General features: G+C 34.9%; 1 protein-coding gene across 1 annotated transcript in view; it reads left to right on the forward strand.

Moving 5' to 3' along the window:
- The window catches only part of ITPRID2 (ITPR interacting domain containing 2), an 86,734-nt gene extending 70,913 nt beyond the window's left edge, over positions 1-15,821 (forward strand). Inside the window, 8 exon segments of the mRNA XM_079134565.1 lie at positions 1,235-2,422; positions 4,257-4,334; positions 4,414-4,541; positions 4,931-5,081; positions 6,351-6,416; positions 7,070-7,534; positions 13,717-13,834; positions 14,658-15,821. Of these exon segments, the coding sequence (XP_078990691.1) occupies positions 1,235-2,422; positions 4,257-4,334; positions 4,414-4,541; positions 4,931-5,081; positions 6,351-6,416; positions 7,070-7,534; positions 13,717-13,809 (2,169 nt within the window). The 3' untranslated portion in view covers positions 13,810-13,834; positions 14,658-15,821.
- The last annotated feature ends 755 nt before the right edge of the window (positions 15,822-16,576 follow it).

A 16,576-nucleotide genomic window follows, 5' to 3' on the forward strand; every position in this document is an offset into this window, starting at 1 on the left:
TATATGAAGTATGGATTCATGACTTGCTGAATATTTTACTGACTTTTATGCAAGACTGTTAGATAACCCAGAAAAAAGGCACATCTTTATTTATTTATTTATTTATTTATTATTATTATTTTTTTAGTTGTAGATGGACACAATACCTTTATTTTTATTTATTTATTTTTATGTGGTGCTGAGGATCGAACCCAGGGCCTCACATGTGCTAGGCAAGCGCTCTACCACTGAGCAACAACTCCAACCCAAAAATGCACATCATTTTGCTCAAGGAGCTTTTAGTCTATATGAGAAGTCTCAGGAAGTCCAGGAAAAGCATCTTTCTTTAAGATTTATATAAAACATCTTTAAGCAGTCTTAAAATTGGAACAAAAAAAGGAGAACTCCCAAAGACTTTATAGTCATAGGATCTAAAGGTTAGACAGAAAAGAGATACATCTGAAGAGATTCAGAAAGAATAATCAGTAGACAGAAAAATTGGGAGGTGGAGTGAAGACTCTGAGAAAGAAGATTAGGGCCATCAGAATGAGGTGACAAGTGGCTACTAGGAGATTTATGTTGGAAAGAGTGGTTCTGATGGAGTAAATGAGGCAGAAACATGACTGGAGAATAAATCCATAGTGAGGAACAGAAAATAGGAATGTGGACTATTTTTGCCAACTTGAGTAGGAGGTCATTTTGTCCTGTTGTATGGGAATGAATGGCTTAGGGAAGTTGTTCAGCTAAGGGAGTGGCCTTAGAGGAGAGTTTGATCCAGAAAAATCTGGGATGAACTGTGGAGAATTACCTTTGTCCTAGAGAGAATGTGATTAGAAGTAGGGTGGAGGGATTAGTCTTGAACAAAGGTGCACAATTTCTTTTCAGACTGGAGGAAAGGAAGGAATGATGGGCAGAGATATAGGAAAACTGTCAAAAGTATTGGGGAAGAATGTGAAGAAATTTTTTGTTCATTTTTTCTGTGAGTCAGTGTCATGTTGGAAGTGAAGGAGGAGAGAGTTAGAAAGGTTCTCTAAGAAAAACGGTGAAGATTTGAAATAATCTTTGTGAGAAAGTGGGAGTGGGGGAAGAGGATTGCAATTGATGATCAGGAGTATTAAAAACATTTTGGAGCAGTGCCAGGGCCACAAGCAAAGGTGGGAGACCATAAAAGTATAAATTCATCAAATCTGTTTGGTATTTTGTATGATACCTCTTACTTTTATTCTTCATCTTCTCACCTGTTTTCCTTTCACAGGTTCATGAGTCCCTGCAAGCCATGGGGAGTAGTGCTGATAGTTGTGACAGTGAAACAACAGTCACATCATTTGGTGAAGACCTTGTTACACCAACAGTGCAAGACCAACCTTATTTCAATGAGTCAGAGGAGGAGTCTGTCACCACTCTTCAGAAAGGAAGAGCCAAGGCAGCAACAGTTGCTGAATGTGGGACTCTTGAGAATACAGGAAGTAAGCAGTCCACCTGTAGTCCAGAGGATCATGTTACTGAAAGTACCAAAACAGAAGAAACAGAAGAGGACTTGTCTCCTGCACAGACAGTAGAGCTGCCCAGGGAAACAAGTGGTGAAAGTGATGTGGATAAAAGCAGTGAATGTGAATTTGCCCAGTACACCACACACCATATTCTGAAATCATTGGCTTCCATTGAAGCTAAATGCAGTGATACGAGCTCTGAAAATACAACAGGGCCTCCTTCTTCTGTGGACAGAGTTAATACAGCTTTGCAAAGAGCTCGAATGAAGGTTTGTACTCTGTCTAATCAAAGAGTGGGGCGTAGCTTGATAAAATCAAAAGATCTTTTAAAACAAAGGTACTTGCTTGCAAAAGCTGGCTATCCTCTAAGAAGGTCTCAGTCTTTACCAACAACTTTATTGAGCCCAGTAAGAGTTGTGTCCTCTGTCAATGTCCGGTTGTCTCCAGGGAAAGAGACCAAATGCAGCCCACCTTCCTTCACCTATAAGTACACACCTGAAGAGGAACAGGAAGTAGAAAAAGAGGTGACTGAGCATGACGGTCAGTCTTTGGTTAAATCCACCATTTTCATCTCTCCATCATCTGTGAAGAAAGAAGAAGCCACCCAGAGTGAGGTGACACTGTTGGAAGAATGCCATCATGGAAGGACTCCTGCCTGTTCACAGTTCACTCCAGCACAGATTTCTCAGTCCACCTGCTCCCTTCACTCTGTCCACTCTGAGTGGCAGGAAAGGCCCCTGTGTGAGCACATGAGAACTCTGAGCACACACAGTGTTCCCAACATCTCAGGTGCCACCTGCAGTGCCTTTACCTCCCCTTTTGGGTGTCCTTACTCACATAGACACGCTGCCTACCCTTATCGAGCGTGCTCTGTGAATCCTCCCTCTGCCATAGAAATGCAGTTACGAAGAGTGTTGCATGATATTAGAAACTCACTGCAGAATCTTTCACAGGTAAGAGAGAAGGGTTTTCTGAATTTTATATTTTATTGCTCTGAGCACATCTTAATTCACTGAGAAGCTAATACCCATCAGGTATAAATACCTTAGCTGTATTATTTTACATGCTTAAACTTGTGTATACTTGCCTGCCTCCTATTATCCTTCCCTTCTGTTTCATGGGAAAAGTGGAAACTAATCCTGAACAAAGTTAATTTCTCTGCTTAGAATCTCCTTCCTTTCCTAGAAGAGAGATTTTGCTCATTAGATATTTTCCCTTTTTCAGCTTCTTTTCCATTGTCTTTGTCTTAATCTAGAAACTTTACATTGTCCTTGTTATTTAAAAAATCTTCCCTGTCAAAATCCTTTCTCTCCTTTTTTCTGCCATTTGGATGTGTTGACCACCTCTTCCTTTTCTAAGTTTCTTCCTGTTGGTTTCGGTGGCAGCGTCTTCTCCTGGTTCTGCTCATATTTCTCTAAGCTTTTCCCTTCACCTACTGATCCCTGATGCTGCTCTTCTGGCACAGAATTAGTCTACTTCCACTGGGTTCAAAGACTGGAACTACTCCAAAAGAGAAAAAAAATCAGGTAAAATGGATTTAGAATGCATGTCATCTCTTATTTTCATGAAATAGTATTAGACAGGAATCCCCTTGGAAAGTAAAATCAATGTTGTAACTTTTTAAGACATAAGATACATCACCTTTGAAATATATGTTTTATATAAATGACAGTTGTCTCCTGATGATTTGCACTGTAACTAGAATGTAGGTGTTTTTTCTACCTTACAAAACCTGGTTCTGTCTATGACTGAGATATTCACTGTGATTATTGTGAAGCTGGGGATTTCCAGGGACCTATTCACCTGAACCTCTGTGGTGCACCTTTCTAGGTGCAAGTTCCTTCTGCTCTAGCTTTTCCTCTTAGGTGACCCCTCAGAGGTAATGGAGCTAATCATCTCCCCACCCCCATCTCACCCCAATAGATGGACACTGTGTCCAGTCTCCTTGCTTAGGGTGTGTGCTCCAGCCACATTGGCCCACGTGCAGGGTTCTCAATAGTTGTGCTTTCTCGGGGATCTGCACATGCCATTTTGCATTTTGTTTGTGTGGTTTTTTTTTTTTTTTGGTGCTTTGTTTTACCTGGAATGCTCTGCTGTTGCGTTTCTTTGCATGAACAAGTCCTAGTTACTGTTAAAGCTTAGCTCAGGTGTTAACCACTGTTGGAAAAACTTAACCTAATGTTTATTTGTGAATTTTTGTTTGTATCCATTGTACTACCCCCATCTTAACATTATAATAAAAATTTAAACTTCTCTTTATCTTCCTTATAGTATAAGAACACTTGCAGGCTTGGGCATGGTGTACCTTTTATCTCCACTGTCTAAAATAGTGTCATATAGCAGATGCTCAAATGTCTAACAGTTGATAGTTACTTACTATTCCCTCCAGACATGTTAGTAGTTACTGAATCCCATAATGACATTTGCAGTTACTGCTTCTGCATTTTGGACTTTCATTTTTGCTTTTCTACTTTCTCAAATCAAGAAAGAAGTCCTATAAAACAGATACGAGCTGTATTTTCTCTTTTGCCTCTTCTGCCTCCCAAATAGATTGATTTGTTCCTGGAGTGGCTAAGAGTAATAGGTAGCATTGGGGACTGATTATTATTATTATTATTATTATTATTATTATTATTATTATTATTTTGCTTATAGTGTAAAGAGTTTTATTTTGTTTGGTTTTGCCTCAGAAAAAAAATGCAGGCCTTAATTCTGCCTTCTTAATACCTTAGAAAATTTGTAGGTACTTTGACATTGGTTTTTAACCCTGTTTTCATTTGTTTGAAGTATCCTATGATGAGAGGACCTGATTTTGCTGCTGCTCCATATAGTACTCAGAAATCATCTGTTCTACCTCTTTATGAAGTAAGTTCCTATGTAAATCTTTGTGTTACAAAATAATTTCTATGATTTAGACGTGTAATTTTGTTATGTTGCATTTTAGAATACTTTTCAGGAGCTTCAAGTAATGAGGCGGAGCCTGAATTTGTTTAGAACACAAATGATGGATTTAGAGTTGGCAATGCTGCGTCAGCAGACCATGGTTTATCACCACATGACTGAGGAGGAAAGGTGAAAGTTCCTTTTGTCTTAAAGAGTTTTACATTCAAAGAAGCATTTATAACTTAATTTTTAAAAATGTAGTTTTATTTCCACTATATACCCTGTAATTGTTTTGTGGACCGCTATAGATAAAGTTAGGCACACATAATTACTGAGTTAATTTCTGTACTTTCAGTGTATAAGGAAGATGGTAGTTATGAGCAGCTTTTCCGTGTGCAGGATAGTTGTAAGAGAATAGAGGAATAAAAACCATTGTCCTAGTGGTTACTTCATAGTTGTTGTTACGTGAATTTATAAAACTTGGAATTCAGTACCTTCTGTCAGCTTATAGTAGTTTTTAAAAGGTTGTGAATAGGAACTACCTTTTTCAAACTTTATACCTATCACACTACTGATAGATATGAAGTTGATCAGCTGCAGAGTTTGAGAAATTCAGTCCGAATGGAACTTCAGGACCTGGAGCTACAGCTGGAGGACCGCTTGCTGGGCCTGGATGAACAGCTTCGGGCTGTGCAGGTGCCTTCTCCTTTCCGCTCCTCAGCACTTGTGGTACGCTGCCTAGGGGGTTGTCAGGCGTTTTCACTAGATTTATTGATAATGTTCCATGCATATTAAGAACAAGTGCCTTCGTTTTAATCCTTTTACTTGAATGGCATTAGAAGCACGCAGAATGTTTAAGGAGCTTTTCCACACATCAGTTTTATGTATAAGTTATATTAGTTTATTTAGAAATAACAATGAAAATTATTAATTGTATTTTTGATAGAAAAAAGGGGCAGTACAAAAGTTTAGATTTGTTGAAGGGAAAATTGTGAATTAAAATATGACTTTTTTAAGTTTGAATCACTGCATATAACTCCAAAAAACAGACACATAATATATTTTACTCAGTTTTTCTCCCTTCTCTTGCATTTAAATAAATATTTACCATTAAGCCTTTCCTTAACTTTAGATTCTATTCTATTTTTTAATGTTTCTTTTCTTTTTCTTTTTTTGTGCTTTGGGGATTGAACCCAGGGCTTCCACATGCTAATAAGCACCTAGGCTTTCACTGAGAGAAACCCATGGCCCCTTACCTTTTATTATGTTTTTTAAGGAATCAAGTGAAGTGTTTTGATAGAAAATGTGTGTGCAACCAAGGTAATAAAAGAAACACTGTTCCTCTTTATTTTGTGCCACTTTGCCACTTTTCATTAATAATGTTCCTTTCCATGAAATTTGAAATATCATGTTTATTTTGCCAAAATCTTTGAAGTTGTAAAATGTTTCTTTGAAGTTTTGAATTTTTATTTATATTACATTGACAACATGTTTAGTTTTTGTTAAAAATAAATGAATAAGTGGGACATGATGGCACACGCCTATAATCCCAGCTACTTGGGAAGTTGAGGCAAGAGAATTGTGAGTTCAAGAGTATGGGCAACCTAACAAGACCCTGTCTCAAAAGGGAAAAAAAAAAAAGAATAAATACATATGCCTATGTATGCACATACATTAAGTAGACTAAGAGGATATGTATACATATATAGAGAGAACATAGAAAAAACAATTCTGTATCATTAATGAGTATGTTTTCTAATTATTTTGATCCATCATTCTTTGAAATGTGTGTTGGTGGGGGCAGAGAATCAACTTCTGTGCATCTTGCTATATCAGTCTTCAGTCACAATAACATTTCATAAGACTTCATGACAGTAGAGGGTGACCTTTGTGACATAAAGTGATGCTTCAGGGCAATGAGTAGTCAATTAATTTTATAAAACACAATTTGAGAAAGTTTATACATACATTTGCTTGTCTATATTGTTATCTTTTCAGGGAATGTGTGGCAGTAGAAGCGCTGATAACTTGTCATGTCCTTCTCCGCTGAATGTAATGGAACCAGTAAGCCTCTCTCCTTCTAAGTCACGGGGAAAGGGAAGTGATATTATGTCTCATAAACACACAATTTCCTAGTGTGGATGAAATGTATTCATAAGTTAGTTTCATAAGTTAGTTAAATTTAATTGGAAGTGAGTTTGCTACTCCTGAAGACCATTGACATCTTAGACCACTAGAAAGCCAGCTTAATTGCAATAGTGATTTGTCTTTCTGACCTAAAGGAGATGATTCACCATTAAAAATATTTATACTCCAGGGGAAATGTGCTTTCCCAGTCAGATCCCAGTTCTTTAGAGCTATAAGATGACTGCTTTTTTGAACAAGTTTGACTTTTATTACATTTTAGACAAATTGTTTCATTAGAATGCAAAGCATTATGAGTAACTATGTTGTTTTTCTTTACCTGTGTGGTTACAGATAAAATTTCATCACATGTGTTCTAGTTGCCCATTTTATTGCTTGAGCTTACTATATTTAAGCTTGCTATCTTGTGAATCAGTTTGAATAGTCACTAAATCAGTGAAATAGAATTATATCTTTGCAAGCTAATGATTTTTTTTATAACATTAACAACAATTTGACTTTTGAAGGAATTAAACTTCAACAACCAATCTTAATATTGAGAGAGAAAAATAACATTTTTTCTGATCATACAGGTCACTGAACTGATGCGAGAACAGTCATACTTGAAGTCTGAATTGGGCCTGGGACTTGGAGAAATGGGATATGAGCTCCCTCCTGGAGAAAGCTCAGAATCAGTTTTCTCCCACGCAACATCAGAGTCATCTTCTGTGTGTTCTGGTCCCTCTCATGCTAACAGAAGAACTGGAGTGCCTTCCGGTGACTTAGGGGGAAAATCCAAAACCCATTTTGTGGCAAGAAAGAAAGTATTCCGAGCATCAGTGGCCCTAACACCAACTGCTCCTTCTAGAACAGGCTCTGTGCAGACGCCTCCAGAGCTGGAGAGTTCTGAGGAAGTTGGAGCAGCTGAAGAAGTCTCACGGGTTGTAGGGCCTAACTCTGAAGTGGAAGAAGGGCCTGGAAAACTACCCCTGATGCCAGCTGCTGAGGAAATGCATAGAAATGTGGAGCAGGATGAGTTGCAGCAAGTCATACGGGAGGTGGGTAAAATCTGTGCTTCATTTATTTGGAGATGGATGTCATGCAATATTTATGAGATATCCTTTTTATTCGTAGCATTCAGTAATTTTCAGAGAGCTTTTAAATTAACTTTGCTCTTATTTGTATCTATTAAGATGTGTTCATAATAGCATTTCTGCAAATTTCATACTTGAATGTAAAGTAATTGCAGTTCTCGGCATTCAGTGTGGTTACAGACTCTCTACCTCTCAAGTCTTCCATCTGTAGCATTAAGTGTTACAGTTTAGGTTTTGTCCAGAATTAAAGGATGTCATTTATTATTTCAACTGACATAGGAAAATGATGTTGTGATTTTAAAAAGTGTAAAGAATTTTATGTATTAGGTGGGTGAAGAAGTGTGAAAATTTGAAGTTGTTCAAAAATTGAAATACAGTATGAAAAGATTTACCCTGGATAATAACAGCTTGAGAACCTGAAGCATTAACCAGACTTCTAAGTTACCAAAGAACCAGCAAAAAATTACAAGGGTTGTAGTTAAAGGTGACAAGTTAGTTGAGAAAATTTGCCTGATAATTCTTTTTAGCATTGAACGTTAATGAAAAGAAATAGTATATTTCATTTAAAAAGGGCGAGCCCCATAGGTATTACTTTTATGATGGATCCCACCCCCCTTTCCTTCTTAAATCACTGTCCTTTTTGTTGCAAAAACTAATAGTGTACACAGGAAAAAAATTACACAGGCTGAATATTTCACCTTCTGTTCTATTTTCTTGTCTTAAGAACTCTTTGAGTAATGAAGAAGTATTTTCCATCCGAGGTACTAAGACCCCAGATTAGAAGAGATCTTTCATTATTTCCATTAGTGAAAAAGCAGAATATCCTATACATTAAAAAACAAAAAAAAAATCACTTTAGTGACTGGGGAGGTAAATCAGTGACTGAACACACAATTTGCATGTGTGAGACCTTTGGTTTGATCCCCAACACTAAAAACAATGACAATAAAAAAAAAAAAAAATTATACATGTCTGAGAATCTGCTCTGTAAAGAAGGATAGAAGAAAAATACAAGTAAGATATGAAGTCCTTCCACTTAAATTCTGGTAGGAATTGGTAAACAAGACTAACTCAAGAGATTATGGAAGGACCAGGGATGTTGCTCAGTGGTGAAAGCACTTGCCTAGCATGTGGGAAGCTCTGAATTCAATCTCCAGCACTGCCCCCTGCCAAAAAAAAAAAAAAAAAAAAAAAAAAAAAGGTGATGGAAAAATTGGACAGAAAAGTGTCTTACAGGGCCTTCAGCCTTCAGAAAGCTTCAGGTTCCAATCCATTTTGAATCTTGGGTTTTAAAATCAGGTATGCTCAACGTTTAAAATCTGTGCAAATATTTTAAGATTAAAAAAAAAAAAAACTCCAAAATTTGAAACATTTCTGGTCCCAAGCATACAGATTGTCAGTCTTTATAAGATATTCAAGAACTGAGAGTTCAGGAATAGGAAAGGTCAAAATGAGCCCTGTGGGAGTCACTGGCTCCCACTTTTTAAAAACTGAGTATTATTAATAAAGTTAGCAATATGAACCTAACACAGTTTATAATTAATTCTTAGCAAAGAACAGATTTCTAGTGGTTATAGGTCAAGAATGGTGGCAACAGACCAGAATCTTTCCTCAGTGGGCCTTTGATCCTTTCAGTCCAGAGATTATTTCATATATATTAAGTACCATCATTTGCAGCTGTATGATAATAGCTTGAGAAGCTACTTAAACAGAAATGTCATTGGTTCTGCTGATAATATATGTGATCCTGAAAATCTCTGCTGTGCAAACTTATACCATCAAAAACCATAGGGCTTGTGGGGGAAATAGGATTTAGAGGCATAACACTCCAAACTTCATCAGAGACATTAAAAAAGGCAAAAGATAGAAACTTAATCAAAATGGTAGCATAGTTTTATACATTTTAAATGGTTGAGAAATACAAAATTTCTGCAATAAAATATGGTACTTAACCTTGAAAAAACTCTGAGGTTTGCTTGTAGAGGTGGGCTTTGGAAAGGTTGAAGCTTATGGGTTACTGTGAAGGGGTGGAAGGAGGATGAACCGAAATCTGACAGAAAGCTTTAATTTCCAGCAGGGGTAGGTGTGGCTCATACACAAAGAACTGAGAACTGGTTAGTGTTTAAATTATGTGCATTTTTGTGCTATGTTTCTGGGTTCAGCTGAATGCTGTTAAATATGTTTATGTAGTGTTTCTTGAGAATGAAACACTACACATAAGTAAATGTGAAATTTGCATTATAAGTTGTTTTCTAATATATCAACCCTGTTGAACAAATTCACATTTTCAAAACAAGTGTTGTAGCAAAAAATAGCATGTTCTTCTTTTATTTTCATTACATAAAACTATCAACCCAAAATTTAGAAAGTCTTAGTTCTGTGAATTTGTCCTACAAATGTCATTATTTTTGAAAGTTGGTTGTTGCTAGCTAATATTTAGCAAACTGTCCATCCAACCTACTCAACTCAGGTGTGCCTAGATTATTAAACCATTCTCATACTATATTTGCTAACCAAGTAACTTTTTTTATTTTTAAAGAAATGTGATTTTTTATTCCCTTTAACTTTGAAGATTTTCTTGAAAACTTGACTTTATTTGCTTATTTGACACAAAAACTCCCGTAATGTACGCTTGAGTCCTCATTATTAAAGTTGTAGTGGCCTAACATGTACTGTAAGTAATTTCCTAGGAATAAAGCATTCACTTTAGACTGGAACATTGATTATTTGGCCAATAGAACATATTATAGAAAAAGTCGTTTGTTTTCCATTTTGCTGCCTTGGTCCTGGAGAATTACTTATTCATTTATAGGAATCTTCCATTAAATATGAACGATTTTATACTTTGCAGACATTCAAACTGTCATACAAGGCAAATGTTTGCAATGTTAAGCCCATTAATTAGAAACTACTGAGTTCATAATTTGGCATAGTTTGAAGGAAGTTGGGCTTAACATTTACTCTCGCTGTCTGCAAAGAAAGACTTACCAAGCAATATATATAGATCAAACAAGATGTAAAAGGCATACTGCTGTTCTTAAAACAAATGCATTTGAAGTACTTTAAGAGAATGTATTAATAGATACATTAATTCAATGCTGGTTATAATTTTAAAAATATCATTTTATGTTATTTTTGCTCAGTTACAGTGGTTTTCTGTTTAAAAGTTTGCTTACACAATATTTAATTCAGATTTATCTTCATTCCATTTATTTCCAATTGGCAATCTTTTTTACTTAAAATATACTTGGTACTGAATTCCATTATTTTTTTAAAGCTCATTGTATCTGCTACCAAGAAAATTAAATTAGATTCTGTCTTTCCAGTAAATTCTGAGTCCCTCAGCCCATTGACAAAGATACCATTCAGGAAGACAAGGTTTAATCTTAGGATGAGCAGTTCTTGCAGGTGAGGATCAAGCACTGGCAGGCACTTTCAGGAAAGTTTTCTTATTGCGCTCATGGGTGCATGAAAACAATGGTATCTGTCAAGCTTTTTTCCTATCATTGCACCATCTGTAAGGTTTTTAAAAAAGAGTGCTTTTGTTGTTTATAATGTGTTAATATAATAGAATTTCTTTGGAAAGAGAGCCGTGAAATAAAGTCCTTCCAAATATCTGATACATTCATTTGGTAATTCAACTTTTATCAGATTAAAGAGACTCCTTGTCTGCCCAGATTGTGTACATCGTAGTAGGAAAAATGTACACTGTCTCAGAATTTGCCCCATTCATTGGTGACGTATGTTATCAGTGGCCTGGAAATGTTTATTTTAAAAACATATGTGAGTTCATATATTAAAAGATGACTTGATAGAATGAATAAATATGTGGCCACAGAAGCAAATTCAGTAGAACTCAAAAGAGTAAAGATACATTGCTGTATGTTTAGAAAGTTGTTCAGTGTTTATTGAAGCTCCTAGGCTTGGTTTATGCTATATTTTAAACACATGTTTTGGTAAAAGCAGAGCTTGCTATGTGTCTCTTTTGGAACTTATTTAGAGATCACTTTCTACAGTAGCTGCCGTGCAGTAGCGACACAGCAGATGCACATTAAATAGACGTGCTGCCCCACACTCCACACTTGTCAGTCAGTCAGTGTGTAGTGCTGATGTTTCTCTCTCCTCCCTCTCTTGCTCTCTCATTCATTTGTTCAAATGTTATTGAGCAATTACTTTTATATATAAATACATTGATAAGCAAGACCTGATCCCCTTCCTGAAGTAGCTGACAGTATTTTCCACTTGACCTCATTCTTTGATTCATATTTCCTTCTCCTTTTGGAAGGAATTCGCTTGTCACCTAGTTTCTGTTGTACCCCCAAAGCATCCAAGATGCTTTTGCTACGAAGTTTTTTGTCTTCAGTCTTCTTTGAAATTTTCTTAATATTTGAAACCTGCTATTTAAGATCTGTCATTCTCTGAGATTTTAAAAGTATTTTTCCTCTTCTAGCCCATATCTGTCTCTCATTTTCAGAATTTATTCTGTTCTTTTGTCATTAATGGGTTAATAAAGAGCTAATATTCATTTGATATCCATCTAGATAACATACTTGATAGTAGAGCAAGCTAACTGTAGCCCTTGCTGTTCAGGTGACCTCTTGCCTCAGCTCCTAAGTAGCTGAGACTGTAAGGCTGTACCACTAATCTTTGCTCTTAGAGATTTTTTTTTATGCTTTTCACCAGTGTTGTCTGAATTCCCCCCCAAAATTTGGCAGATGTTGTTTGGTAAAGAAAACTTTTTGACTAGTGTGTTTTTAAATGATGAAGAATGAGGAGAGAGTAAATTTGCCGTATTGCATTGGCAGTAGGACTAGAAAGACTTTCCACTCACTGTCTTACAAATGTAGACTTGCTGTGGCTCTGTGTACACATACTGTATTCATGCTTATATAGTGTAGCTAAGGGATTCTGTTTTCATGTTTGTATCTAACACATGTTCATTTTTAAAATGAATCTGAAATGCTGTGAACCTGAAAGACTTTTGGTGCTGTTTAAAATTTATAAATATTGTAGAAAATGAAAAATTTATATTTATTTAGGTACATGCCAGTACAGATGGTTGGTTGGTAACTAAAGAACATTTCATTTCTATAAATAAGTATGCCTAGGTCTATGTATTTATACCAATTTTGCCTGACAGATTAATACAGAGCCATTTTTGGAAAGACTTCAGTGGAAATGTGTTTGAGATGTACTTAGGAACATTTTAGGAAATAGATCAGGCTAACAGGAAGCTGTGGAGATGTAGAATTTTTAAAAGCTAGTTAAGAGTGTCTCAAGTGCTAATTTGGGAAGGCATTATCAGTTTACTTCAGGAAATACACATTTAAAGCCTTCACAGAGGGCTATTTGGAGGCAGTGCTGTATCATTAGAGAAAATGGGAGGGGGTGGTCAAATGTAGTACTTAGACATGTGGAGAAGAAAATCTTCATGGAATTGTCTTGCTCCAGGTCTCCTTGCCTTTTTCAACAATAAAATGAGATTTATATCCTTACCTGAAGCGAAAGACCAACAACACACATACAATATCACTAAAGAAAAATATTAGAGTTTAAGTTTTGAGAATTTTTGTGTGTGTTTTAAGATACTTTTACTAAATGATAATTTCTTCTTTCCATTTAAAATGTGCATGTTAAGTTAGAGCAATGTATAACTTCTTTATGTAGTTGCTTTCAGTTGGTATAAATAGACAAATATATCTGTGTCATTTTGCTACTAGTAGATTTTCTTAGGGCATCCTGCTAACTACCTTACAGAGGCAGGTGTTAATAGGAAGCATCAAAATGAACCTAATATTTGATCAGTCCTTCCAGGTTATTTTGTGTCATGAAGTAAATTTTGTAATCAGTGAAATAACATTTTCTGATGTTTTCAACTTAAGAATTGTGACATTTCATAATGTAGTTAGCTGCTTAGAGTAATTAGGCCTCACTCAGAGTCTGATCTGGGTATGAGGATGGGTGGTTTGGAATTCCCACTGCCTCTTTGCTATCATGTGGAGGTTCCAAATCCACTAAGGTCGCCGTTTTCTCTGTGGTTTAGCTAATAGCAGGAATTAAATGCTATTTATGTTTTTCCTAAAAACTGAAAAAACTGGATTATAGTTATATTGCAAAATGCTTATTTTTCCCCATTTCCATTATAGATTAAAGAGTCAATTGTTGGGGAAATCAGAAGGGAAATTGTAAGTGGACTTTTGGCAGCAGTATCTTCAAGTAAAGCATCTAATCCTAAATAAGATAGTCATTAAGTGGAATTTTTAGGTAAGTTTTTCTAAATTTCTTTGTTTAGCTAAATATAAATATTAACATAGTTTTTAATTTTTTGTTTTCTTAGCACATAGTTCTCTTTCTCTAGGTAAAATTTTATTTTTGCAACTTATATAATTATAGTTTGAGAACCTTGTAAACTCTATTTGAAGTGTAAGCAAGTCAAATGTTAGCCTCACAAAATTACCTGTATTGTGTTTTATTAATTTAAATTTCACTGTAGTAAATAAATCCTGGAATTGGGTCTTCAGAGATCTGAGTCTTATTTTGCTAACATTGGTTGTAATGATGTTTCAGATGTACAGTTTTTAGAACAAGATTTTGACAATTACAAATTCCTAGAATCTTTCCTAATGTGTTTATCTTTTAAAGGAACATATGCCATAAATCTATTTCTAATTATTCATCTCTAATCATAATTTATAAAAACTTTTATGTGATTTACTTATTAAAATGAATTTTGTTTTATTTCATAACTCCAAATACATTTTTCAAGTTATATGTTAATAACAATACTTGGTGAATGCAAAAAGAATAATACACTTCAGTAGGATAATACTTTTAGTAGATATGAAAAATTCAACATGAGACATGAAATTTGAAAAGTCTGATATGTAATTTTAGCTGTGAAAAATGAAATATTTTAAATTATATCATAAAAAAACTAATAGAATTTCTTTTTAAAATCTAAGAGAAAAGAATTAACTTCAAAAAGATGTACAGTGACCCCGGGAAGATTGTGATATATATGTGGATAAAATTCTTATCTACCTTTTAAAAACTCCTTTAGTATTTGACTTCTCTTTCCTTTTTTAAGGTTGGCATGGATCCTGTTAATTGTGACTATTGGAGTTATCAATGATATACACTGGGGGAGGTGTTGTCTGTACTTCAGAAGATACTGTCTGCTGAGCTGGGCTACTTATACAGTGTACAATGTGTATTTCCCCTGTGCATATCTTTCATAAAAACATACATAGAAACTAGGCACTTTGCTGATTATTTCTTTTCTAATCTTTCAAAACTGTAGCAATTTGGAAAAGCCTAATATTTATTTGTATGTCAATATTTTTCCAATTGATTCCCTATGTAGAATTAATTATAAAACTTGAAGACTTCCAGACATAACCAATTTATAAATAACATTTTTCTTCAGACTAGCTTCTTACAACACTGACCTCTATGAGGTATTTACTGTGCAATAACTGATTCATTTTTTGAGAGCTTGAAGCAACCAATGATTTTCCCTCCACTGCTGTTAATTAGTTTCACTTCCAAGAAGACAAACTGTTCTGTTGTAAAAATTGCTCTTAATTCTTGAGGAGGCTACTAATAGCAGTAGGTTAGAATTACATGAGGTTACCTACAACTACTCAATGTTCTTACACTGTAAGCCTCATTGCTTTACCCCAAACAAATGTAATTTTATTACAGCTTACATAGTATTTTTCTTTTGGAAATGTGCCTTATGTTAAACACTATGTACTTTTTGCATTGTCCAGACTTCTTCTTATAAGGAGATGTTTCTTCTGTCTTTTAGACTACATAGTAGAGTATTGTCAAAATAATGGGGCCTCTGACTTGAATGGATAGAAATGAATAAGCTTGCTTTTTGTTTTTTTTCCAAAATGGAAGTAATTTAGATTTGTTCTCATATGTAAATGATTTTAATTCGGTTTTAACCTGTCAAAACTCTTTGTTTTTATTAAAGAAAAAGAAAAATGGTTTCCTATTTGGTTTTATATGTGTTAAATAAATGTGAAAAGTAACAACCAATTGTCTTTGGAATTATTCTTTTAGCATTTATAATTTTCAAATCCTCTTATGTTTCTTTGTGTGTGAAATTTTAATCGAAAGTGGTTGAGATGTTAACAGTGTTCTTTGAAAGAATATATAAAAGGTTTATAAATGTTTGAACTATCACACAAAGGTTGATTTCTAAAAACCTATATAAAAATAATAAAATATTTATTTTGCCTAAAATGTTGTTAATGATTTTTTTATACTGCAACATGAATAATTTGGATTAGATTCAATGAGTAACATATAAGTTCCAACAAAATTATAGCATAAACTCAGTAGGTTGCTGTTCTCTTCCTGCAGAGGCTACTGTGATGCTTTCCACAGATGCAGCTAAGTCTGGACCACCAGGAAGAGGAGTGTACCCAGGCATCCTGGGCTCATCTCGTTCTGTGGTTACAGTGATTCCCATCCAAGGCCAAATACAACTTATTTAAAATATACTACTAAATTATAAAGAACAGATATGAAAGTGTTCCTTTGTTCTTTGGTCAGATTATTCAACAATTTAACCAGTTGATTCTAACTGCAATATAAACATGAAAGCCAAATACCCATAGTAATTATAATACAGGTGTCGGTGATTATAACTATCCAGTTTTTTAACCACATTTAATTCTTTCTTAACAGTTCAAGATTCCCAGAACTTGATCACCAAATTAGAATATAAGAGTTTTAATAGCAGGCTGAACCAGTGGGCAAAATGACTTTCATATTATACACATAAAAGGGGCCTCAACATATTAAGTTGCATCTTCCCTCTCCTCGGCTTCAAGTTTTCTATACTTCATAATCATTTGAAAGCTGTTACATAAAGCCACCATGCTATGTAGAATGAAGAATAAAACAAAGATCTGAAAAACCAGATGGAAAATAAGGCAACTATTATGGATAAGTTTAGGATTATCAAATTTTAAAAAAGAATTTGAGAGAGTA

The sequence above is a fragment of the Sciurus vulgaris genome, assembly GCF_902686455.1.
Source record: "Sciurus vulgaris genome assembly, chromosome: 3".
NCBI classification, from domain to species: Eukaryota; Metazoa; Chordata; class Mammalia; order Rodentia; family Sciuridae; genus Sciurus; species Sciurus vulgaris.